Below are 27,028 nucleotides of genomic sequence, written 5' to 3'. Positions count from 1 at the left end.
CAGTTCCTGCCCCAGATTCCTGCCCCGTTTGAGTTCTTGCTCTGACTTCTTTCAGTGATAAACTGCAACCTGGAAGTATAAGGTGAAATAAACCCCTCTCTCTCCATGTAGCTTTTGGTTGTGATGTTTTATTGTAAGGATAGAAACACCAACTAAGCCGGTAGGCACTCTTCATGGCAAAGGTGTGCCAAAATTCTTGACTCTGAGCTGCTGAGACTTTAACCAATGAATTCAAGAATGAGGGGACTTTTTCAATTTTGTGTCTTCTTAATTTCTCCTGTCTTTCTATCTTACTAAGGCAAACCCGTTATTTGTATACAATTTGATATGTTTTGGTATACTTTAAGTGGGTTAATTATATACCATGTGAATTCTTTTTCCACAGAACTGTTAAAAATAAAGTGGTAAGAGTTTTATAGTATTTTTTAGCTCTAACATACAAGTCTGTTGCATAATTTCTGGACATTTAGTTTATGTTGTAGAGACTATACGAAGTGTGGGTTTGCCTAAGTATTATAGCCTTAGCAGCTTAGCCCGAACACTTATATTGGAGACTAGGTCCCAGTTACCTCTGGTTTTCTCTACCATGCCTATTACAGAGCCTGAATCAAGAATACTAAGCTGAACTCAATGGTCCCTGGCTTCAGGCTCCTCCCACAAATAAGACACCTTCACTATGTAAGCCAGGGTGACCTCAGACTCACAGAGATCTGCTTCCCTCTGCTTCCCAAGAGCAGGGATTAAAGGCGTGTACTACTAAGCCTGCCTCAATGTTGTTTTTCTTAGTGGTCATGTTGTCAAACTACCCTCTAAAGACGTATGTCTGCATCCTTAGATCAGTGCTGCTTTCAACCTCAGTCAGAGAAGTAGTGGTTAGTGCAGGGACCCATTCCTGAGTAAAGTGTTGAAAACTAATGGCTATGAGTCCTCGGCTGTGGATGGGATGTCTGGGACATCTTTATCAAACCCCCTTCCCTACCTCAAGGCCCAGAGAACACTGGATAAGAGGAGGCAGAAAGAATGTAGGAGCTGGAGGACTGGAGGAAGGCCGGGAAATGCTCTCCTTTGGGCCTGGTGTGGCTGCTGGTACAGGAACTCACTTATCGGTTACCCCCACAAGATTTGCCTATGATCAAGTCAGTTAATGGAGGAAGAAGGGCCTTGGAGGCAGTTGAGGGAGGGAAAGTAATTTTGCTTTAGGAATATGACCACTGGTTAGGTTCTCCAGGCCCCAGTGGATTACCCCAAACCCAGGCGTATGGGTAGCACTGATTGAACTCAGTGAATTAAAATAATTAATTCTAAAAGGATGACATAAAGTTGGGAAGATGTGACAGGCATACTTTGGGGGATGTGGAGGTGCAAGAAAAGATCAAGTATGTTTTATACATGTGTGAAAATTCTGAGAATAAACAGAAATTAGTGAAAAAAAAAGAAAACAAGGCTGAAGAGATGATTCAGTGGTTCCGAGTACTGTTTGCTCTTCCGGGGACCTAGTGTCCAATTCACAGCACCCAAGCCATGTGTGACCATTCCCAGGGTATTTGATGCCCTTTTCTGGCCCCCCGGGGGTACTTCATGAACATGCCACACAGCCACACGTGCAGGCAAAGCCACAATCACATAAAAGTAACCTTGAAAAAATAAAAATAAGAAAGGAAAAGTGGATGTGGATTACTTGAGAGTGGGGGTGGCCATGTTGAATCCTTGTATAGATCAAAATGACGCTGAAGGTTTTGAGTCAGGCAGTGAAATCAGAGCTCTACTTCTGGGGAGTTCTCCAGAGGGTTTGAAGGGCCAGGCAGAGAGCTGGGGAAGATCGGTGAGAGGTCACAGGAACTTCAAGTAAGCAAGGGCAACAAGGAAGGACAAATAGAGGCAAATTAGAAAAGTCATGAAAATAGAGTTGGTAAGGGTACATTGGTTGAGAGCGGTAGGTAGAAGAGATACAGGGCAGAGAAAATCCAAGATTTAAGGATAGAGATGGCACCAGTGAGAGATTATTAGTGAAGATGGTTTGCTGTTTAGAATTAAGGGAGGAAAGAGGGGTATAGCTGGAAACCTGGTGAGGTTCACAACTAAACTTAGGGTGGCTCATTTGGAGTTGTGTAGACGGGAGTTCAAACTCTGACATGGCCGCATTCAAGCTGTAGGACTCTAACAGATTATCTGGTATGCGGAAGTGAAGGTAGTAATAGCACCTTGGAGTTGGGAAGATGGAATTAGTTAATGTATAGGCAATTAGCTCAAAATGGTAATTTTTGTAAAGGGCAGTCTAAATGACCCTTATACTATCTGTATAGCCAGGCTCTTCCCAAAGCTCCTACAACCAGGACCAAAGGTGGCTGATAGCCCAGATGTCCTCTATGCCATCTGTATGATTGAGACCAGGCCAGATCCTTAATCTAGTACAGGTGGCCTATCTCCAGAATCCATCTTCTTGGAAGAAATGACATGTGCCCTGGGTTGAGTTTTGATATAATTATGCTTCCTTGTGCACTGGGGATTGAGTGTGTGTGTGTGTGTGTGTGTGTGTGTGTGTGTGTGTGTGTGTGTGTGCACGTGAGCATGCATGCATCTGTGCGCACACATGTGTGCGTTTGTGTGTGTGTGTGCGTTTGTCTGTGCCTGAGGAAGCCAGAAGAGGGCATCAGACTTCCCTGAACCTGGAGTGTGATCTGCTCAATGTGGGTGCTGGGAACTGAACTCCTGTCCTTTGAAAGGGCAGGAGTGCTCTAAGCAACTGAGCCATCTGTCTAGTCTCAACTTGCTCTTTTTAAAAACTCTATAAGGGACATGTGTAGATCACATGGTTTCTAAAATTGCCTTTCTTCTTCATCCCTTCTTCTCTCTTTTCTGGGAAATACAGCCATGCTTGACTCTCTTACCCTTTTTCTTTCCTCCTTCACTCTCCTCACTAAAACCAACCAACCAGCAAACCAATCAACTGACTGAAGTAGGCAGGGATAGCATAATGAAAACCAAAAAGAAAGAAGCCAGATGCTTAGTAGCTATAGGTTAATGCGGCACAGCATGGGAATCTGCAAACAGTGTAGACCGAGATATGTCATGACTGCCCGAGACCAGCATAACCAACTGGCTTCACTTTGCTTTGCCATGATGCTATCTCCACATCATTACCTTCACAATTCTCCACTTCCCATTATGCATCTGATACCACAGCATATCCCAAAGCCCCAAATAAGAACAGAAAAGTGAAAGAAACAAATTTGGAATAGATCTTGTTTTTCAACTTTGACTCAATGATACCCGCCCCCCCCCCCCACACACTTTAGAGTTTTCCCATAAGATGCTATCCTAGACCTCAGGCGGCATTATTCTCTTGAGGAGTCCACACTCTTTCCCTCCTATCATTGGGTATTAATTATACAATTTGTAGGTACAACACTTCATCTTGTGTACTTTTGCCCTGAAATGAAACTTCCTCTCTATTCCTTCCTTTGTTTTTTATGAATTCTTTCTCTGAAGGTAACAAGCACTTGGATACATTGACTAGAGATCCCAATCTGTTCTGTCTCTCTCTGAGACCTCCCCAGCCTTCATTGTTGGAGAAGGCCTGCTTGTTGGTTCCCAGCCATGCCCTGCTAGCTTAGACCCAAAATAATCACACAGAAACTGTATTCATTAAATCACTGTTTGGCCCATTAGCTCTAGCTTCTTATTGGCTGACTCTTACATATTAATTTAACCTATCTCCATTAATCTGTGCATCACCACGAAGTCATGGCCTACCAGCAAAGTTTCAGTACATCTATCTCTGGCAGCAGATCCATGGCGTCTCCTTGACTCCACCCTTCTTTCTCCCAGCATTCAGTCCATCTTTCCCGCCTACCTAAGTTCTGCACTATCAACAGGCCAAGGCAGTTTCTTTATTCATTAACTAATAAAAGCAAACACATAGACAAAAGGACCTCTAACATCACTTCATCAGCAATAAAACCAACTACAGGATTTCCTAATCAACCCACTTTATGTCTTTTTTTCCATTTTCTCCCCTTTCCTTCCAATTAGGAATCACAAAAGTCCATAAGGATAATGGGAAAATGAACCTCAGATCCTGGGTGTGGGGAGGGGTGGGACTAGGTTGACTGGAGGAGTAAAAAGCCCAATAAACCTTATAGAGCAATTATTTCCTGTCACAAGTTTTTTTTCTCCCACGCACAAACTATATTTTAAAAGAAAAAAACAAGGGGAGAAAATGTGTCAGTGGCAAGTCCCCTTGAAAGTGACCCCAATATCTCAAGTGAATATCTCTGTACCCCTTTACAGCCATCTGTCTCCTAAGCCTGGAAGGGGACTCCCAGCCTTACCTGTCTATGCTGATGGCACAGAGGTTCAGGATGCTGGCTGTACACATCATGACATCCAGGGTGACAAAAACATCACAGCAAATGCGGCTGAAGTTCCAGACTCCACCTGTCACCTGGACATTGGAGACAAGAGGGATGTTAGTGTTTTCCCCATGAAGGAACAATAACCCAATCAACTCTCTTGTCTTCCCTAAGATGTTCATCATAGATGCCAATGCACCTTCCTGGCTCCCCACGGTGGGTGCCATCAGTACCAGAGGGCTAACAGGCACAGAGGGTATGCCAGGATGTCTGGGGTTGATTGTTAAGGAAGGGATGGGACAGAGCGCTAGAGCTAGGAGAGATCATCAAGATTAATTAGTGCAGGGATTCTCAGAGTGGCTCACAGTGGGATATTCGTTAAAAACATAAATATCTGAATACCCCATAGACCTAGTGATTCAGAGTCCCCGGATGGGAGCTCATGGACATTCATCTTAAAATAAGCACACCCCAGTTGTACCAAGGTTTTGGCAGTCAAACATGAGGTTCAACCTCAGGGGTGCTCCTTATAGTTAAGTGGTGTGCGCATAGATACATCTCAGCCCATAGATGCACAGCTGTTAGTAACAGAGTTTGGGTGGCTGCCCAATGTGAGCCTTGTGCCAAAACTGCCTCTCTGAAGCCCTCTGCCCAGTAGAGAGCTCACCATGTGCTAAGAAAATAAGCTAAGAACACATTTGACATAAAACATGACTCCAAAGCAAAAATTTCTGTGACATCAGACTGTAAAGCTTGGAAACATTGTAAGACATCTATGAGAACAAGACTAATCCGTGCGACTGTCTTTGACCCTCCCCCACCAACTCTTTGTCCCAACCTCTAAGAGGTGGGAGAAGGCTGGACCCAGAGGATTAGAGCAAAACAGGGATGTCCCTCAGCTAGGTGGTGCTAGCTGTGACCTGCTGCCTGTGCGCATGGAATCGACCTCCAGAGCTTCCTGCGAGTAACAGAAAGCATCTGGGATTAAGGCGAATTATATGGTAACATATTTCTATTTTATTTTTGCATGTTTATATAACCTAACTTAATAAGCAAGATGCATCAGGGACAATGCCACTTTTTGAATGTCCATACACTGCTACTTATAGGCTCTGAGGCATGTGGGCTGCAATTCTGGGGGATCATGGCTCCCAGTGAAGGTTTGTGTTACTGGTTGTTGCTGCATTTTTGGTGTCTCTTCTGAGCTCATTTAAGAGATGGGACATAGACAAACAAACCCAGCAGACTCTGGCCAATGTGAATGAAAGAGGAGCTGCCCTCTGTCTGGTTCCATCTGAGACCTGGGTGGGGTGAGACTTCCTGTGTCGAGTCCCTAAAGCCCTGAAGGGTCCATCCTCCTCCTCTAGTACCTTCTGGAGTTTATTTCCCTCTCAGCCTCCCGTTTAATCTCTATGTTTGGTCATCTTCAGGGTATTTTGAGAAGCGCTGACCAAAGAAGCTTTGTTTAAAAGCAAGAAGGAAAAGTTAAAACAAATGAAGTAATCATATTTGTTCACTTGGTTCTTGATTTACTTCCTCTCAGCTAGATCGCCTGGCTCTGTATAAAGAGGCCCAGCATAAATTTATAGGGATGCTGAGAATGAACATCTTTCCAGAAGGAGAGTTTATGGATTCTAATCTACAGAGTCACCACACACTGACTCCAGAGAGACAGCAGTGAAAGATGATTTTGATCACACAGGACAATTGCATGGTATGCAAGGTTCTCCCGCCCCAAACTGACTGAATTTTGTGTTCCTGATTTCTTTTCCTTCCTTCCTTCCTTCCTTCCTTCCTTCCTTCCTTCCTTCCTTCCTTCCTTCCTTTCCTCCTTCCTTCCTTCTTTCCTTCCTTCCTTTTTTTCTTTTCTTTTTTTGTGGGTTTTTTTGAGAGAGGGTTTCTCTGTAGCTTTGGAGCCTGTCCTGGAACTCGTTCTTGTAGACCAGCCTGGCCTTGAACTAACACAGATCTACCTGTCTCCACCCATCCCCCGGCTTGTGTTACTAATTTCATTGTACATATGTCTACCATGCAACTGGAGTTGTGACTTGGGGAAAACCTACTTTTTTTCCCCTTATAACTGAGTAAGTGTGTCTGCATGTTGTGGGAAGTTTAAAGGAGACAGAAAAGTTGGGACTGCAGTCAGCCTGAGTGTTTTCTGGTGGTTTGTTCGTTCATTCATTCATTCATTCTTCCATCCATATATTTACCAAACAAGGACTTGTGAGGCTGTAATAGTCCACAGAAGGAAGGCACAGAATGCTTGTTAAAAGGTTTTGTAAAATGTACTACAGGGTCTATCCTTGAAGACTTATGTGATAACTGGAGAAAAAAGGCATTCCTCATTATTATTATTATTATTATTATTAATCATTATACATGTATGTATGTGTGCCTGATTATATGGGCATGCATGCCATGGCATGAGTGTGGAAGTCAGAAGAAAGCTTAGGGGAGTCAGCTTCTCTCTTTTCCTTTTCGTGTGGGTTCCATGGATTGAACTCAGGTTGCCAGGCTTATGGGGCAAACACCTTTACCTGGAAAACCATCTCACCATGCCTGTACAAGGCGTTCTTGAACACACTAACTAGAGATTGGTATGAATGCCTGGTACAATTAATACAAACTAACATTTACTGAGGATTTCTCCTACTATTATCACCTACCCACATGACCCATTCTAGGAGTTTCTACAACTTTGAAATTTCAGATTTTGAAAACGGATTTTTTTTCCATATGTCCTAGTACAGCTTTTTGAGGCGTGTATAATTTGATAGGAGATTAAACGACTGTTACTTAACCAACTCGATAATGGCAAAGACATTTATTTACTTGCTCACTGCTGCTCTGGGGCTCCTGGAGCAGGTTAGGCATGCAGATACCTCCATCAAGATTGAGTGCTCTCCGACATACTAAAAGGCATTTATTGAATGCTTGCTAAGTGCCCGGTGTCCTGCAAAGCCTTTTGCAGACGTGGCCTCTTAGTGCTGATTATAATCCCCTGGGGGAAAGACTGTGAAGCTGGAGGTTATCTGCAGAGGACCTATCTGTCTTAAAGACCCCACGAGCTCCTTGGCCTCTCCTCTGCTGTTTGACCTTGGTGGAGTAGAAGATTGGGATTATTGAGGGATGGAGAGTTAGCCAGGCTTAGTGCCTGTGGAAAAAAACCCATTTACTTTATTTTTTAAAAAAATATTTATTTCGGGGGCTCGAGAGATGGCTCAGTGGTTAAGTGCCTGCTCTTCTAAAGGTTGGGAGTTCAATTCCTAGCAACCACATGGTGGCTTACAACCATCTGTAATGAGATTTGGTGCCCTCTTCTGGCCTGCAGGCGTACATGCAGGCAGAACACAGAATAAATCTAGTCAGGCAGTGGTACAGGCCTTTAATTCCAGCACTTGAGAGGCAGAGGCAGATGGATTTTTGTGAGTTCAAGGCCAGCCTGGTGTACAAGAGCTAGTTCCAGGATAGGCTCCAAATCTACAGAGAAACCTTGTCTCAAAAAAAATTATTTCAAGTGCTTGCCTGCTTGTATATATGTGCACTACATTTGTGTGATGCCCATGAAAGCCAGAAGAGGGCATCGGATCCTCTGGAACTGTAGTTACAGATGGTTGGAGCCACTGATGGTGCTGAGAACTGAACCTGGATCCTCTGGGAGAGCAGCCAGCATTTTTAACTGCTGAGTCATCTCTCTATAAACACATTCTCTTGTTTTTACTTTTAACAATTATCTCTGGCCGAAAGTTCTCAAGACTGTTGGATAAACCTCTTGGAATGTATTGCTGAAGTCAGCAACCACCAACTCTAGAGCTAAAAATGTTTTCTTAAACTACAGAAAAGGGCTTCTACCTCCCTAGCTCACCTAACTTGCTGTCCCAACCAAAGTTATTTCTCCCATGTATTGTTTTGACTCTCTCTTCTCTAGCTATTGAAGTTCATGCCACTCTTTCCATGACACAAATCAAATCCAAGTTCTGAGAACAGGGTCACTCACACTTGCCTCAGGATAAAGGACTTTTACTATTTTCTTTAAAGCAGAGTTGTTATTTTTGCATTGACGGGACTATTACTAACTTTGTTATGCAGGAAGCCATCTTAGAGAGGTCAAGCCGATTGTCGCAGGTCACATGGTTGGTAGAGGCAGATTGGACACTGGATACGGACAAGGCAGTGCTGCTGTAGAGAATCACACAGGAGGAGCAGCTTGTGGGATGGAGCGAGTGGACACAAAGGAAAAGGAGAACCAGGTGGGGCTTTGGTCTGGGGAACAGGCACCTTTCTGACTACCCCATCCCAGGACTGCAAAGCAGCAATGGAAAAGACCCGCGAGGTGGGGCATGGGGCTGCTGTATAGGGTCCTGAGTGGAAGGACACAACACAGTGCCTTCTTGTTGAACCCACAAGTTGGTCCCCCTGGAATGAGACTTCCATTCTGTCTATGTTTCCCTTTTCCAGAACCTGCTATCAGAAATCCCATTCTCTCCTTGATCTCAGCCGAGTGCCAAGAAGAAAACAACCTGATTAGCTGATTGAAGTGATTCCCACTAAGGTGCCATCACTTAACTTTTCTGGGAGCTCAGTCATTAAAATAAATCGGTAGCTGGTACACACACACACACACACACACACACACACATATCACATGTGAATGTTTATACTACGGTCTCCCACACCATGTAAATAACAGTAAAGGATGAAAATCTAAAGTGCTAAACCATTCTAAGTAACCAGCTCACATCATTTCAGGACAACTGAGTCAGGCAACTATGATGCCCAATTTGTAGGTAAATAGAGACTTGGGGCACGGGAGGGGTTATTTACTTAAGAACACGCAGCTAGCAAAAAGAGCCAGACTTTTAACCTCTTCCTCTCAACCATTATGACTCCTGTCCTCAAAGACTCTCATCTTAGCACCACACTTCCCAGAAGCACACAGTTCAATTCCACCCAGCTAGCATTGGAGGGAGGAGTTTTGACCTTTGTCCATCCATTTACCCAGAAGGTCACTGTTGGATGGACTGCTCACTTGTTTGCTACGTGGCCCGGAGGGTGTGTTGAGATGAATTCTGGTTTTGTTCCCAGCGGCTCCGACGGTAGGGCCCGCCTGAGTTGGGAGAGGAATGTGTAAATGGGTGTGTGTGTGTAGGGGGGGGGGGGGATGGAGGACCTACACCGGAAGTCCTAGGGAAGAACTGATACCTAGTGATTAGTGCTGACAGAGGGATAAATACAAAGTGCTGAGAGATCATAAAAGGCAAGGTAATTTTGAAATTAAGGCAGACTTTTAAAAAATCTGATTGATTTAAGGCTCTTTAGAGATATGTTTTTCACCCAAATTCTGATGAACAACTCACTTCAGAATCGCAAGCAGCCAGGTGGTGTTACTCTCACTTGCTAATGAACATGGCTAATTCCCTGTAGGAACTGGGTGGGGGGCGGGAGAAAGCAAGACAGTGTCTTCAGGTATGAAGTTGGCTATTGATTTCCAGGCCCAAGACGGCATTTCCCAAACTTACTGATTATAAGTGGCAGTCCCCAAATCAGCTACAACTCTTGCTAAGCAAATGACCCACAGGCCCCACTCCAAATAATAAGGCCCTCAAGTGAGTCTTACCGTCTGGGGGCATAATATTATCTTCAGAAACCACTGTCTTACAGACATGAGTTTTTGAGACAGGATTTCCCTGGCCTTCTTGCTCCACCTTTCCGAGTCTGGGATTACAGGTGTGTGCCACGGTTTATTCCTGTATTTTTGGTGGTGCTGGGGAACGAGCTCAGGTCCTCGTGAATCCAGACAAGCACTGAATTACCGAGTCACAGCCTTAGTTTTCTTTAAGCATTCCTTGTTTGTTTGTTTTCTGAAACATGGTCTCACTCTTCTTTGTTTCTAGCCCAGATTCTTCCTTTTTTATTTCCCCCCAAAGCGAGTAAAATCTGTGTCTCCTAGGAGATGACAGCTTTAAACGTAACTCATTATGATACAGGGATTCAGGTCAACTCCTAAAACAAAAACTCCAAAGCTTCCTCTTCAACCAGTTGATAGAACTGGAAGAGAATTTTGAGGTCCCCCATTGACAAAGATTACACCCCTCATTAGCTTGGAAGTTACAGAAAATAGATATCATTCTTTAGCGCTTCAAAGAGTTTGGGGACTGAAGCTCTGAGGATGGGGGAGAAGCGAGGTTGGAGGATGGGAAGTTCCAGCGGCAAATGGAAGACTGGAAACACCTCCAATTGCATTCTATACATCACAAAACTGTACATATTAAAAGCCCTGCCATCCCTAACTGCCAGAGAAGCTGGGGGCTGTGTAAATGTGCTCCTTGGCCCGGGCCTTCGAGTCTCAGACCTTTCCTGGTCTCTTGGTCCACCCCCATTCTGAGGAGCATTTTTCTTTTTCTCAATAAAAAGGTCTCATTTCTATCAGTACCCATATGTCCCTTGTCTAATTGTTTTAGGACACAAGATCCTGGGAGTCTCAGTGGGTACACTCTGAATTTGATCCATGCCTATCACCTGAGAACAACCAAGTTCTCTGAGATTTATGTTTTGTTATGTGTACTGGTTTTTGGTTTTGGTTTTGATTTTTTAAATAAAAGTAGGTGTATTTGTCTAATGGCCATCTGGCATGCTAAAGCAAGGAAGAGGATACTTAGGTTTTTAAGAACTAAGGCCAGTAGGTGAAGAAAACAGTTTGGGTTTTAAAACGTACCAAGGTTATGCAATTTACTGAACACTTGACACTGCCTTACTGTGTATCCCTGGCCGGCCTGGACCTACATAGACCAAGCTGGCCTCCAACTCACAGAGATCTGTCTGCCTACATTTCTTTTTTTTTTTTGGTTTTTCGAGACAGGGTTTCTCTGTAGCTTTGAAGCCTATCCTGGAACTAGCTCTTGTAGACCAGGCTGGTCTCGAACTCACAGAGATCCGCCTGCCTCTGCCTCCCGAGTGCTGGGATTAAAGGCGTGCGCCACCACCGCCCGGCTCTGCCTACATTTCTTGAGCGCTGGCATGCACCACCACCAGCTTAGCCTCGGCTAAGGCTATTTAATGATTGTTGGGAAAGGGAAAAAATAGTTTTACCAATTTTACATGAGAAAAAAAAAACCCTCCTCGTCTTTTGAAGCCATAGTTCAGGATGTAATAAATAGACATATTATAGGATCCCTCATTTACTGATAGTGAAAATCAATTCAATTTCTTATATACTCAAATCCAAATTAGAACTATCTGCCTCACAATGAGAGTTTACCACTATTACTTAGTCCAAGTTTTGGATGCTGTACAAGGTTACAAGTCAGGTCCGTTGTAATTCTTGTGTTTCTTTTCCTCAAAAAACGAAGTCAAATACTTTAATAAACTTTATTCAAAATAGCCCTGACCATTCTACCTCTGGTTAGGTTGGTTGGTCTTCTGAGACAGGATCTTACTATGTAATCTTGGCTGTCCTGAAACTCACTATGTTGACCAACCAGGTTGGTCTCGAACTCAGATCTGTCAGCCTCTGTTTCCTGAGTGCTGGGACTAATGGCGTAAGTCACCTTGCTTGGCTCTTTAGGCAATCCGTTTGGGTTCATGTCTTCCTTCTCAGAATGTTTTTAAATGCACAAAGGGTAAAGGTACAAGGGATTACAAATAACAACTTACTACTTCAAGACGTCTGCAGCAACCAGGATGCAGTTTGGAAATGTAAGCGTCTGTGGTTTCTACCATGACAGTAGCTCTCTGCTAAGGGCCGAGGCCGATATTCACAAATGAAGGAAAATGCTCAACGCCGGCTTAGTGAAAATGAGTGATTTTATTTTCATTCGTGTTGATGGAATCTCCAGGTAGCAGCACACACAACTTATTAAAATGTAACTGACTGTCCCCGCTGTGAGACAAGGGAGTCAATGTGGGGCTGTGACCCTTTTGCCGGAAAAGACCCACGGCTAAACCTACAATATCGTCTCAATTTTAGCACATTCTTTGCTGTGAAGTGTTAAGACTGCCACAGACCACGGGGGAGAGAAATTTGGTTCGTTCTGTCCCTGGTTTGGTCAAACTGTAAATCAATCCCTCTTCCTTCAACAATTTCTGTTTTCCAATTTCCTTTGGAACAGAGGGAACCGACAGTGGTGAGTTGCGGACGAAATATCCGGTAACAGTTTCGGGTTCGGCCATTAAGGAAGAAAACCTGCTGCTTACCCCCACACAGCTCTGTTGCACGAGTTCTAATTGGCCTTATTAATGAAGACCTGGAGCCAGATATCGGGGCAAACGCTGAATGATCAGAGGGAGAAAGGAGCAAGCTGCAGCTCTTACCTTGCTCACTCCTCAGCCTGCCCGAACTACTGTCTCCTCCCACCTCTTTTTTTTTTTTTTTTTTAAATATTTATTTATTTATTATGTAAACAACATTCTGTCTGCATGTATGCCTGCAGGCCAGAAGAGGGCACCAGATCTCATTACAGATGGTTTGAGCCACCATGTGGTTGCTGGGAATTGAACTCAGGACCTTTGGAAGAGCAGTCAATGCTCTTAACCTCTGAGCCATCTCTCCAGCCCCCCTCCTCCCACCTCTTATTTCTCTCTCCGCTCAGCCACATCACTTCCTGTCTGTACAGCCCCCGCCCCATCTCTATGGTGAACTAGTGGTTAGCTCCGCCTTCTGATCTTCTGATCTTCAAACTAGCTTTATTTATTAGAGCACAAACAAGGCATCGCCACAGAGCTGGCGTGTGGAGGACTTCCAGCAGCTGGGCCCTTTCTCCTCTTTCCCATAAGTGCAGGCATTGGCTACCTGTAAATGTATATTGACGGATTGGTAAAGGCTTTGAAATTGACTAGTACTCTGATTGTTTGGTTTTGTGATTTGGGGAGTTTGTGTGTGTGTGTGTGTGTGTGTGTGTGTGTGTGTGTGTAGTGGGGATTGAATGCAAGGCCTTGCATGTACCAAGCAAGCACTTCCTCAGTGAACTGCATCTTTGCTCTCTTTGGGAGGTCAGAGGCACTGCATGTGGGTTGCAGCTCCATGCTGCTTCGGGCAGGGGTCTCAGCTCTTTGCAGAGTCCTTTGCTGAGTCAGATCAAGCTGGGATGCTTGATGGAGCCGCGGAAACACATTTCTAAAGTTACAGCTCAAAGGCTTGCCAAAGAGCTTAAATGAGACCAGAGCATTTTTCTTGAGTATATTAGGTAGAATTATAGCTGATTAGATAAAACCCTAGGTCACAATGTCATATCAGGCTTAAAAACAAAAGTTCTACCTTAACTTTAATTTTTATTGTAATATAGACACTCTTTTTAGCCTACAGGCCCTTTGAGCATATATTTCCAGTTTAGTGTTTTTAGGGCTCCCTGAGTATGAAAACAGTTTCTCTGCAGCATCTGTTTCTTGTCCTTTTCTTGGGTTCCTTTCCTTCTGTTTGCTTGTTTTGTCCTATTCTGATGTATTGGATTTTTTCCTATATTATTATTCCCACAATTTCCAATGACAGACAGGAAGGGAGTAGATCTGGATGCAAGGGAGATAGGTGGGAAAGAACCGGGAGGAGTAGAGGGAGGGGAAACTGTAATCAGGATATATTATGCGAGGAAAAAAAAACTATTTTCAATTAAAGGGAAAAAAAGAGACATTTAGTCTTAGTTTTTCAGAGGGGTGGTAAAGATATTTGAAGTACAGTTTATGTTTATAAAAAATTGCATTCATTAAATCTTAAGATGAAAATTTTGCTACGTTACACAGTTTTGTATTGACTACAGAGATTTTGATAAAAATTTTCTTCCAAAAGAGATACTTAAAAAATTAAATTTTACATTTGCTTTTTTTCCCCTGAGTAGTCAAGAGAAATAGTAGGCAAGAAAACATAAAATGATTTTGTATGTTAATAAAAATACATGGCTTTAAATGCATTTGGGAAGCAACATGCAAAATATCTAAATATAATTGCTTCATGAAGTTGTCTTGATAAGCAGAGGTGACCAAGTCTGAGTACATTAAATGAGGGACATTAAAAACAAAAAAACCCAAACTTTTATCTTATTATTGCTATGGGTTCCTTTTTCTAAGAATACATTTAAACATAAAATTGTTAAATATAAGACTTTGGCAATAAACATAGCTCTGGCCAGTACCTGTGCCATAAAGCTAAGGAATGGGGTGGATCCAGCTATCAAAGTCACGGCTTCAATCCTAACCATATCACTTACCAAATTAAAGACGCATGTGGTCAGAAAAGGAGAGATATAGTAAAGATAGATTCATATAAAGAAAACCTCTAAATGGTTTACAGTGTGTTTAAAAATATATGTAGGCTTGGGAGAGAAAAGAAAAAGGATAAAGTCCTTAAAATAAAAAGAAAGAAAAAGAGTAGTTGGTGGTACACACCTTTAATCCCAACACTCGGGAGGCAGAGGCAGGTAGATCTCTGTGAGTTCAAGGACAACCTGGTCTATAGAGTGAGTGCCAGGACAGCTAAAGATACACAGAGAAGCCTAGTCCCCAAAATGAAAAATTAAAAATAAAAATAAAAGAAAGAGTTTAAAATAAAGTCATGTAAAGACGGAAAATACATAGAGAGTCTGGATACTGTATGTTATTGTGAATGGTTTGATTGCTGAGGAAGGAACAACAGCTGCTAAAAGACATCTGATTACAAATGCTGCTGGATTAGTACAACATATATATTTTGAAAATGCTTTGACTTCAAAATTTAAGTCAAAAGATATGTTACTTTGGAGAAGAGTTTTTATTTTTGGATCCACAGGAGATGAGAGGCTGTGGATTCATTCTGGGTTAAGAAAAACCAGGTTTGATTAACCCCCTGAAGAATCTCCAATTGGAGTGGATGGTCCAGATGATCCAACATTTCAAAGGACCTCTGTTGGAGTTTCCTCTGAGTTCTACATCCAGAACAGTTTTAAGACTGATGACTGAGATAATCAAGCCTCACAGAATATTCCAGTCAGGACTTGACCATAATTCAAAAATTTCTTTAAGTCCCTGTAAGATTATCAGCATCCCTAACCAGCAGGAGGTAGCCTGGAAAATTATGACTGCATTTCCAAAAATTGGATTATGGATGTTTTTCTTTGTTTAGAATGTTGGTTACAAGTTGTATGGATAGGTCAGGAAGAAAGCTAAACAAAGGAGATTAGATTCAGAGTTCCTGTTTTAAAAATAAAGAGGGGAGGAAGTGCTGTGGGATAATGGTCTTGTATCCTGTCACTTGTGTTATTTTAATAAAATGCTGATTGGCCAGCAGCCGGGCAGGAAGTGTAAGAGGCCGGGTCATGAGAACAGGAGAATCTGGGAAAAGCAAAGTTTCAGTCTACAGTTGTTACCCAGAGGAGGCCAGATGAGAAGGCCTCTCTGATAAAAGGTATCAAGCCATGTGGCTAAAACAGGCAGAATTATGGGTTAGTACAAGTTATAAGAGTTAATAAGAAACCTGAGCTACTAGGCCAACCAGCTTATAATTAATGTAGTCCCAATGTTTCTTTGGGACTGAATGGCCGCAGGACCGGGCAGGACAGAAACCTCTGTCAACAACACATGAACTCTAGACATGAACTAACATTAAAAGTACTTCACAATTAAGTGTATTTGAGACAATTTCAGACTTCTTAAACTCTTCCCTAGGATTGAGGGGTTCAGGGTTTCAATTTACAACACCAGAAAAAAGGGCCCAATTTTATGTTTTTTTCCTCATTCAAAGGTAAATATCTTAAGAAATCATGTGATTTAAAGGATGTTGATGGCACACATAAACTTTCTGATTTCTGAACTACCACTGTCTAATGAAAAGCTAAGAACTGTATAACCACACAACAACCTAGATGAGTTACACACAGCTTTTCACAGCTGTGAGAAGCTTTCCAAGGATACTATAAGAAACTGTGTGTAACTTGGTTAGCAATATCAGAATGGTTCTTTACAGAATTTTCTAGTCCTTTATATCCAAAACAAAGAAATTTCTCTAGAATATCTTATGTTTACTATGTTTTCCAAAGGGGATGTTGAAAAGCACAGATTTGATGTTCTGTGTTCCCTGTTCATTGTGCCAGATTTTAAACAGAATCAGCACTCACTTAAGTTTGGCTTTTGGCTGGGACCTTTTAAAATGACTGCTTTACGGTTCTGGATAAACACGGCTGCCATGTATGTGAGGTGCACGTGTGTACCAGATAATACGTCTATTTGTAGTCATTGACAACCTTTTCCAAAACTTGTAAGATGCCTGTAAAATTTGTAGAGTCTGATTTGCTTCAAAAGCAAGAAATTCTGTGTAAATATGGTATTTATTTCTTTTTATGCCTATGATTCTCCAGAATCCATTTTTTCTAGAATGTTAAGCCTAAAAATGCTTTATTAAGCTGATGTCATCAGAGCCGAAATTGTTTTTTTAATTTTATTTATTTGTATATTTTACGTATATGGGTACTTTGTTAGCTTGTCCATCTAAACACCAGAAGAAGGCATCCGACAGTTGTGAGCTGCCATGTGGGTGCTGGGAATTGAACTTAGGGCCTTCGAAAGAGCAGTGAGTGCTCTTAACCACTGAGTCATCTCTCCAACCCCAGAGCTGAAATTGTTAATTGTAAATAACGACACCCTTTATGGGGCCTATGCATGTTTGTGTTCCTGGCTAGTTACACGGTTGACGCAGAGCAGGTAGAGAATGGGGTCAGAAGGGCTTTGCCCATGAATTATGAATTAACATATGAAGACATAAGGTAGCAGAAAGGAGGACTAGAAACCAACCTCAAAGCCAGCGTGTTACAGATAGAACGTGTGAGAGAAAGCTTCTGCTGTACGAATGTTCGAGAAAGCCCTCAATATGCAAATATCACCTGTCAAAGTCCCAGCCTTTGGTACAGCCTCTCATACAGTGTTGTCAATGAGTTCCTAACCTTCTGAGCTCTGGTCTGCTTCCTCCCTCCCAAGTGGACTCTATCTTAATAAACCGTCCCTGCATCTATAACTAACCTCTATTTGTGTCCAATTCCTTGTTCCAGGATACAAGAATCTTGAAATCGCAAAGGCTGCCCACCAAAGCCTGACTGATGTTCACTGATGTCATTTTGACCGTCATTTTGAACACATGTACCCAAGCACTTTCCATTCCAAGCTGGGCTGCTCTAACAGACTAGAAGATTAAATGTAGGCTGTTTAAGGAAAATACATGCATGTGTGCGCGCGCACACACAAAGTAGATGTACGGTATTCTATAACTCATTAAGCCTTGTTCTGTTGTGGTTTGTAATTCTCTTTCAAAGCTGTGGTCTGCTGATATTTCTTTACAAAAGGAGAGTCAAAAGCTCTCTTTCTTTGTTTCTTTCTTTCTGCCTTTCTTTTTTTCTCCCTCTCCTTCCTTCCTTCCTTCTTTCATTTTTTGAGACAAGATTTCTTTCTGTAGCCCTGACTTTCCTGGAACTCCCTGTCTGGCCTCAGACTCAGAGATCTGCCTGCCTCTGCTTCCCAAGTGCTGGGATTAAAGGCATGTGCCACTACACTGGGCAAAAGCTCACTTTTTTTCTACTACAACGCTGGTATGATGGTCAGGCACCACAGGGGGCCAAGCTTACATCTGACCTTCAAAGAAACAGATGAGAAAATGCTTCCACCCCACAGTCTGTCAAAGGAGAGACTTAAATGGATCTGCAGATGGCTCTGCTGAGTGTACAATGAAAAGGATTCTTTCCACTCTAGACTCAAATTTTCAAATTTTAAGAAAACACTGCAAGCAACCTTGCTCTAAAAACCCTTCCTTCCTGAGCTCTCAGTGGCTTGAGTTTGGTCTTTGACACTGGATGCTGCCTGCCACATCTTCTCTGAGTTTCTGATACAGATTCATTCCTGGCTAGTCCGGAAATGACTTTCATCCTGGCGAAGGGACCTTATATCTGTGATGTTTTCCAAAATTGTGCAGAATCAGGAAGAAATTGCCAGGATTAAAATTGTATAAGACTAGAGACAAAACCAGCCTGGACAATGAAGAGACCAACAAAGACTGGAACCATGTAAACCAGCTTTTCTAAAAGAACTAAAGCCAAGAGGTGGTAAAGGTCTATATGGAGGTTACTTGACATTAGCTTGGCTTCTACAATCATTGTGCTCATTATAGGTCTTCCAAGCATTGGGGGTACTTCAAGAAATTTGGATACCTGTACAGATAATAATAATAATAATAATAATAATAATAATAATAATAATAATAATATAATGCTATGGCATCTCAGCTCCTTGAAGAATGAGAGATGGGCAGAGAAAGCGATGGAGAGAGGGTTGCAATAACATAACAGCTATATATTCTATACAGCAGATCCTCACACAGAGAGTACAGGCAGTCTGCTGAGACTGGAGAGGATGAAGGCAGCCTGGGACTCAGTCCCCCTCTGTCAGGAAAGGCTCAGTTAACCTGTCTCACTGCTACATCTGTTCCTTCTGGGCTTTTTGTCTCATGGATCTGTACAAGTTGTAAGACTTTCACAGACATTGGAAAGAAATCAGGTTCTTTTGCCAGGGGTTTGGCCAGATCGTAAATAAATTCACTGCTCCTTATATTTAAATTTCTTCTGGGATACAGAGAAACTTGTCAGTGGGTCTAGAGGGATAGGTTTTTAATTGTTTGGGAGAAATAGCCAGAAAGCAAAAGAAAATTACTGCTCTACCTATCCTCTTCACTTCTTTCTACTGTCATATTTATAATCTTTTAAAAAATAAACTGTGCGTGCCTGCGTGCACGCATGCACCTTAGTATGAGCCCTTTCCTGCAGGGGTCAGAAGAAGGCATCAGATCTCTTTGAACTGGAGTTACTGGTGGCTGTGAGCCTCGCAAATAATTCTAGGAACCACATTCAGGTCCTCTGGAAGAGCAGCAGTGTTATGCGCTATTAATCTCTGGGCCATTTCTTCATTCTCACTTTTTTTTTTAAGTGGATTTGCTGTGGGGGGGGGCAAAATAAGGTTATAAATGAGGACTTTTCTCGTCTCTGAATATACTTCTCCCCATCTGTAATGCGGGAGATTAACAATTGCTCCTTCTCAGATGTTGCTTGGGAAGATGACAGGTGTTGCACAGGTCACTTGGGATTGGGGGGATGGGGGCAGAGGTTTATTACAGTGACTGTAGATTTGTGGAGACCTCCTGGAAAGTCTTGTGTGACCGAGCTGAATTCACCCCAACACTGAATTTCATTGACATGAAGCTGCATCTGCAATAAAGGTTTAGCTTGAAGCTAAACCTGAGCTCAGAGTGGAGGCGTGTAGCATCATGGAGAAGATGTTCAGAACACAGGCTCCAAGGCCCGCCTGCCACTCAGATATGGCCGGGAATTTCTTGAGTTTCCATGACACATCAGAGAGGATGGCCATCTCCAGGCTCTTTCAGCTCTAACATTCTATCACTTTTACCAAATCCAGGGGCCATGAGAACCCCCTATTTTTGTTTTCCAGTGGGAGGTATTAATTCAATTGTTATCTCTTTTTTAAAACTAAGGTTCAACACTTCTTTCAAAACTTTAGTTCAACTGACATCGTTTCAAGGTCCAAAGACTTGACTCTTCTTTTCTACATATTCCTGTTCATTTCTGAATTACTCTCTCATTCAGGCTACTACGCCCCCCTCCCTTGGTGTATCCTTGGAGTATCTCTTATAGAGATACTCGGGACAAAAAAGTGTGAGGGTGACCTTACAAGTTGTATTTAAGAGGGTTCCTGGCTTAGCTGTTTCTTTAATTCAGTTTTTATCATTTTCTGTCCCTGCCCGAACCCACCCTGTTCTATTTGGCTTGTCTATATTTCTGTCATGTCGTGTATGTCTGTCTCTCTCTCTGTATGACTCAATGAGTGTTATTAAGTTTGCTTATGAGAGTGTGGATAAAGGGTTATTTATGGGGGCATGGACACTTTCCCAGTGACTATGGCACTGAAGAAAATGTCTCACCCCGCTGTAACAATTATCTATAACTCCTCAGAGGGATGGGTCACTTTTCCTGCTTGTCTACAGTTCTTCCTCCTTGAATCCTTTCGACTGTCCAAAATGAGGTTTAATTCTCACCAACCCTAACAGAAAGTGTTGTAAGTTGAAAATGCTAAGCACAGCTCAGCAGCACATGACCAGAGCAGTAATGGTTCCCTTTGGGGTCATGGGACTGAATGGGAACTGTGAGCCCTGATGTTTCTCTGCACACTTGGGGATATTGTGCTGTGTACAGCTCACTTGGGAGAAGATTGGAACCCAAAATCTGAAGTGTGCTTTCTATTGAACGTGCATTGCTTTCATGCCATCTTAAAGATGAAAAAATTATGTCGCACCATTGGTGGTGGGAGCTGTTTGTTATTTCAAATATCCTTCTGCATTCTTCCTTTCCCTCTCCATCCTTACATACCTGCATCGAGTAGCACAAAGGCGCTTAACCAAGTAGAACCAAGGAGGATGTCTGTGCTTGAAGAGAGCACGCCAGACTGCAGTGTCGAAAAGCAGGAAATTAGAAACTGGAGAGCTAATCTGAGACAGAGCGCCAGAGCACTTCACTGAAAAGACTGTCCCAGAAAATGATGAAAACTGAATTAAAGGAACAGCTAAGCCAGGGACTCTCTGAAATCCAACTTGTAAGGTCACCCACATCCTTTTTTGTTCTGAATATCCCTACACAGACAGAGGACAGAGGACAGAACGTTGTACCTGGCCCCTGTGAGTTTCCTGTCATGCATCTCCTGAGGGCACAGGCCTGTGTGTCTTGGTGAGGAGGATGGTGATTACGACAGCTTGACGGTGCTTCACATTGACCGGTGCTACTTTTCAGTCATCCCTGGATTCCACTGGGAACCCACGAGAAGCCTGAGCTACTGATGTGTTCCTTGGAAGAGGCACAGTTTTAGACTATGCTAAATCAGTGTGGACTGGTGATCAGTTTGGAGGAAATTCTGTGTTGTAAGCCAGTCCAACTGAACGCCTCTTGATACTTCCAGAATTTCTGGGGGAATGGATGTCCTCATTGTGTGGATGGTACAGTGTGCACGTGTGAGGCTTATACTTATCACTTTGCCTGTGCATGTGGTCTGAATGGAAGAAGGTGGAGCAGAAAGAATGGCAGAGAGATGGATTTGGAACCCTTGATAGTATGCCTGCAGCCCACGCTGCCACAGGACTCCTTAAGATGGGAGCCAATTCATTGCGCTTACAATTTAAGCTGAGTGTAGTTGAGTTTTCTTTGACTCACAAGTAAACATTTCTGGATGCATGTACTTGTAGATCATGTTCTTTAGCTACCATGGTACCCTCTTTGGCGATGACAGTTGAGACTAACGTCAGCCCAGCATAAAAAGTGTCGCTGTCCCCGTCTAAATCACGGAAGTTCATGTCTTCGGATGCCCTCTTCTGAGTCTCCCTCATAAAGCGACCCTGAGTTGGGCTGACACTCTTTCCAGTGAATTCCCACAGAGGCAGTGTTGGATGATAATTTATTGCCCTCTTCATAGCAATCTGTCACCCTCTGTGTTTTCTTCTTAAAAACAAAACTTACATTTTAACTTTTTCTTTTCTGGCCTTGTCTAGTACATGACTCAGTTCTGGCCAGTTAGACTGAAACGCCTTGGGGAGATAATTTAAGCTGAGCTGTTTCAGAACAACCCTCCACCTCCTCCCCACCCATGCTACCATCCCCATCCTTCTTGTATTGGGTCACTGACATGATGCTTGAGGCTTTGCCAGCTGCTCTGTCATAGTATAAAGAACTGGGTAGCTTGCCAAAACAGCCAAGAGGACAGATCAAAGGGCATGGACCTTGATGACACCACAGGGCAGCTAATAACACCAACAGCCAGCTTCCTCCAGAGTTCTGGCATGTGACAAAATTAACCCCTTTTGTTTAAGTCACGGCAAGTCAAGCTTTCTGATATCGACAGCACACATTACTATGAGAAAGTCGGCCAAGTTTTCTTCAAAAAAGATGAATATATTCAAGTCAGACTACGAACTTTGTGAGGCTCCTGGCTCTGAGATAAGTTTCCTTCTTATGTGTGTCCTGTCTTCCGAGGGCTTTCAAATCAATTGGCCCTTAAACTAACAGCAGTATCTTTGGTCCACACCACACCCTTTGCTCTTAGGTGTGAATGATAATTACTAGACCAGTGCTCAAAGTGCATCATCTTCAGGACTCATTAATAAGCATGCAGTTGGCTTTTCCTGGGACACAATCATATTATAATTGGATAAAGTTTGACTTAAGTCTCACCCTGGGCTTCGGCAAGATAGACCCTTGAGGGGGTTGAGAGATGGCTCAGCGGTTAAGAGCATTGCCTGCTCTTTCAAAGGTCCTGAGCTCAATTCCCAGCAACCACATGGTGGCTCACAACCATCTGTAATGAGGTCTGGTGCCCTCTTCTGGCCTGCAGGCATACACACAGACAGAATGTTGTATACATAATAAATAAATGTTTAAAAAAAAGGATAGACTCTTGACTATTGGAGAACTTCTCTGAGATATTGAATTGCATTGGTCAGACTCTAGTCACTAGAGCTTTGAGGCAAGTTGGTAAGAGCAGAAACTGGCTTCCAGAACCAACCTATTTCCCAGCGGGTTGTGCCTTGGCTCCACCATGGATTTAGATGAGTGCTGATTTCATGGACTCTGCCCTGGCTTTCTGAAAACTGCCCCGTATAGTCTGCTGGTGCTTTTTGCTCTCGTTGGTTTTTTGGGAAGGAGGATGGCTCAGAGCTCTGTCAGAGTCTCTTTCCATAGATGCCACCCCAGAGTCTGTTAGCACCTTTGGTCAGGTTTCTCATGGTTTTCTCAAGTCCTAGTTGTTTTTTTTTTTTTATGTTCAAACATAGATTAGGGATAACACTAATATTGGCAGCTGTGGTTAGAAGGGGATTTCCATGGCCTTCCAGTGCAGAAAAGTCACAATGTCCATTTTCTAAACAAGCATGCACAGAAATTTTCTACTTTGATTCAACCAGACTTCTGAAAGCAATCACAAACAGCTAGCCCGAGAGTCCTTCTCTTTGGTCAACATCACTTTATTTATTTATTTATTTATTTATTTATTTATTTATTTATTTATCTATTTTGAGACAGGGTTTCTCTGTGTAGATTTGGTGCCTACTCAGGAACTAGCTCTTGTAGACCAGGCTGGCCTCGAACTCACAGAGATCCTCCTGCCTCTGCCTCCCGAGTGTTGGGATTAAAGGTGTGCACCACCACCACCCGACCCTCAACATCACTTTATTACAGACATCAAATGCCTCAGTTTGTTATAGATAAATGGAAATGTTTATGAGAGTGAAACTTCTTTGCCTCCATTTCTTTCTGTCAATCATCCCGTGGGAAGGTCAAAGAGTCACCGAACTGGGTTGATTAGCAGAGCACAGTTGCTACCAGGAAGCACTGGGTTGCGCTATGTGAAGAGTCTCAGTTTTGGACAGAAATAGGGCATGATTTGAACTCCTCTTTAATTATCATTGACTATCAAATAATAAATGATTCATCCCCTTTCCAGTAAGTAGCATGATTCCAGAAGAGCAAGATATTGCCTCAACATGAAGAATGACTTGGCGTAATTGGGTTGACAGAAAAGTCAAGATAATTATAAGATCTCTCTCCATCAAGATTATCCTAACTGGGAGAAAGAAATACATATTTCCCCCTCTAGAACTATCTCAATCAGCCTGCTTGTTTTTCTCCCTTTTTTGTTCTTCCTATACCTACCCATTTATTTTCTCATGTGCCCCCTGTTTGCACTCCTAAGTCTAATTTTAGTACCCAGTCACTCTTTAGTGCGGGTACTAGCATCGGCAGTCTGTGTTCAAGGCTTTTACTCTCCTGTGATATGTCATACTTAATTAACTGTCACCTTCACTATTAATATTAACTGAAATATTAATTTGATGAATCTTAATTTCTCTTAATCATAGCATCATTTTGATCCTTCATTGGATATCTCTTTAGAGTGACATTCAGTGCAGAGGAGAAATATTAATAGCATATTAAGGCGTTTAAAACATCTCTTTAATAATTGCATGTTTTCCTGGTAAGGGTGTGTGTTCCTTGAACAGATGTAGGCACCCCGATTTCCTTTTTAGCAAATGGATGTTTTGTCTTGATCACCTTCTGACTCTATTTTACACCTTCAAATGAAAATACTTCCAAATTTAAGAAATGTTCCTCCAAAGATTAATTCTCTAGAGTCTGCTGCATTATTGGAGTGGCAAGGGCTTTGTACTACTAATGGAAGCATGGAAAATTTATATTTGAAGGTTTAGCCTGATAGCAGAATCTATGAAGAGCCAGCACCAGGAGGAAAGAGCCAAGCTGAAGGGCAGCTAAAACAGGAGGGAAGGAAGGAAGGAAGGAAGGAAGGAAGGAAGGAAGGAAGGAAGGAAAGAAGGAAGGAAGGGAAGGAAGGAAAAAAGAAAAAGGAGGGGAGAAAGGAGGGGGGAGAAAAAAGAGAACTGGTCTATTTACTGACCATTCTAATGTTCCTCTCGTTCATTAGAAATTTTTTTCTCCCCCTTGTCCTGTACCACATCACAGATGCACTGAATCTGGGTAAAGATGCTCATCAGAACACACTCCATCAATAACACATGGCTGACACAGAGAGTTTTTTTTTTTTTTTAGGAACAGCCCCATCTCTCAAGCCCAGTCACAGGCACAGCTTCATTCCCAGGACCCTGGTTCTCACGAGTCTCCTCAAGTGTCAGCTCCCTCACTAAAGGGAGCATGCCAGAAATTCTCCCTCCCTCCCTTGTTGCCTGAGCACTCCAAGGGGTATCCTGATCTTTACCCACTCCAGAACAGCATGGCCCATGAGCCCACTTACCTCCAGGTACACGACCCACGGCATCACCAGCGTGGCCACCAGCAGGTCTGCAACAGCCAGGCTCACCACCAGGTAGTTGGTGGTGGTCTGTAGGGCGCGCTCCCTCAGCACAGCTGCGCACACCAGGGCGTTGCCGAAGATAATGGCTAGGATGAGCGCACAGTAGGACAGGGCGTAGTAGGCATGCGGGCGGGCCCGGGTGACCCCTGTGGAGTTCTCTGCCCCACAGGTGGAGTTGATGTGGGTGCTTATCTGGCTCAGAGGTGCCATAACCCAGACGGAGGAATGTGACTCCAGAATGTCCCTAGGAAAAGACCAAAAACAATGCGGGTCAAATCAGTCTTTGAGGCTGGGATATAATATGTAGATGCAGTTTAAAATTTGAGTCTGCAAATATTTATGAAACATTTTCTATATAGCATCAGGCAGTGCGTAAGAACTAGAGATAGGAATAAAACATAGACAAGCAGTTCCTCCCTTATGAAGTGTCTATGGGGGGATATAGTCATCAAGATAACTCCTGTTCAATGACGACATGCATTTTGGAGAAAAGTAAACAGAATTGGAAGTTGGGGAGTGGTTGAGGATAGTGTGTGTGGGGGTGAGTATCTGAAAAACAATTTCTAACTGGTATCATCAGGAAGCCTTCATGGATATATTAGCAATTAAGTCAAAGGTGAGAGAGGCAGAGAACCAACCAACACAGATACCTGGTAGAGTGTGGTCCAAGCAGAAGGAGCAGGGTGCCTCGAGGAGGCGGGGCGTGGGGTGAGTGGCAGGAAGGCCAGCACAGCTGGAGTCCAAGGAGGCAGCTTTGAATTGGTGGGATGTGAGCTCTGAGGGCTCCTGTGGGGGACTGAAACAATCATGCTTTATTCTGTGTGGGATGCAGCTGCTGCCGTGTGAGAATTCTCCTGGTCATCTCCTAACTCTGGGACCACAAGCGTGCTATCCTCTCTGAGCTCCGGTTATCTCCTCTATGAAATGGAGGAGTGATAGAGCCCGAGCCTGTTTCCTAAGATTTTCACTCCAGGCACTGGTGGAAATAATTCTCAGGTGGGATGATAGCTCAGGGGCCGTGTACACACATGAAAGCTCTGACTTTGACTTCAGCCCCATAAGAAAGAGCAGAACTGTTTTATTCGTTTCTGTTTTTTGAGGAAGGGATCCATCTGTAGCCTGAACCGCTTGGAAGAGGATGTGGTCTAGGCCGGCTTCAAACTCAAGGTGATCCTACTGCTTCGGACTCCCAAATGCTGAGATCACAGACATGAGTCACCATGGCTGGGTTATAAAAGAACTGTTTTGTGGGTTAAGACTTTGGAAGCCATGCTCTGTACTTCAAATACTGTGCAAGTATTCTGTTGGCATTTTTTCCTTATCAGCCTGCTCATCTTAGTTCCCTTTCTTTTCAAATTTTTAATAAAAACATGTGTGTGTGTGTGTGTGTATGTGTGTGTAGGTGAGTATAGTGTGGTGTGTGTGTCTCTGTGTGTGTGATGTTTGAACCTGTGTATGTGTGAGTGCATACATCTACGTGTGTATGTGAAGGCCAGAGGATGATGCTGAACCTCTGTTCTGTCTCTCTTCACCTTATTTCTTTGAGACAGGGTTTCTCTCTCTCTGTACCTGGAGCTAGGCATGGGTCCAGAAACTCAGACATCCTTTCGTCTCTGCCCCTCACGGCACACATGGCCACATCCAGTGTTTTATGTGGGTACTAGAATCTGAACTCAGGTCCTGATGCTTATACAGAAGATTCTCTTAGCCACCAAGTCATCTCTCCAGGCCTCACTTTTTTGGTTTCCTTCCTCCAATCCAATTTACCTCCCTCATCTCTGCTAGTCTCTTATAACTTT

General features: G+C 43.1%; 1 protein-coding gene across 3 annotated transcripts in view; it reads right to left on the bottom strand.

Moving 5' to 3' along the window:
- Drd3 (dopamine receptor D3) overlaps positions 1–25,439 on the bottom strand; it is a 52,378-nt gene extending 26,939 nt beyond the window's left edge. For all 3 annotated transcript variants that reach the window (XM_038345963.1, XM_038345964.1, XM_038345965.1), the window contains exons 1-2: positions 25,170–25,439; positions 4,332–4,444 (exon numbers count right to left, since the gene is read on the bottom strand). In XM_038345963.1, coding sequence (XP_038201891.1) covers positions 4,332–4,444; positions 25,170–25,439 — 383 coding nt within the window. The remainder of the gene's footprint in view (positions 1–4,331; positions 4,445–25,169) is intronic.
- Positions 25,440–27,028: the final 1,589 nt, after the last annotated feature.

The sequence above is a fragment of the Arvicola amphibius genome, chromosome 10 (assembly GCF_903992535.2).
Source record: "Arvicola amphibius chromosome 10, mArvAmp1.2, whole genome shotgun sequence".
In the NCBI taxonomy this organism is placed as follows: domain Eukaryota; kingdom Metazoa; phylum Chordata; class Mammalia; order Rodentia; family Cricetidae; genus Arvicola; species Arvicola amphibius.
Note: the sequence above shows the minus strand (reverse complement) of the source record. Positions and strands in the feature narration are given on the sequence as shown.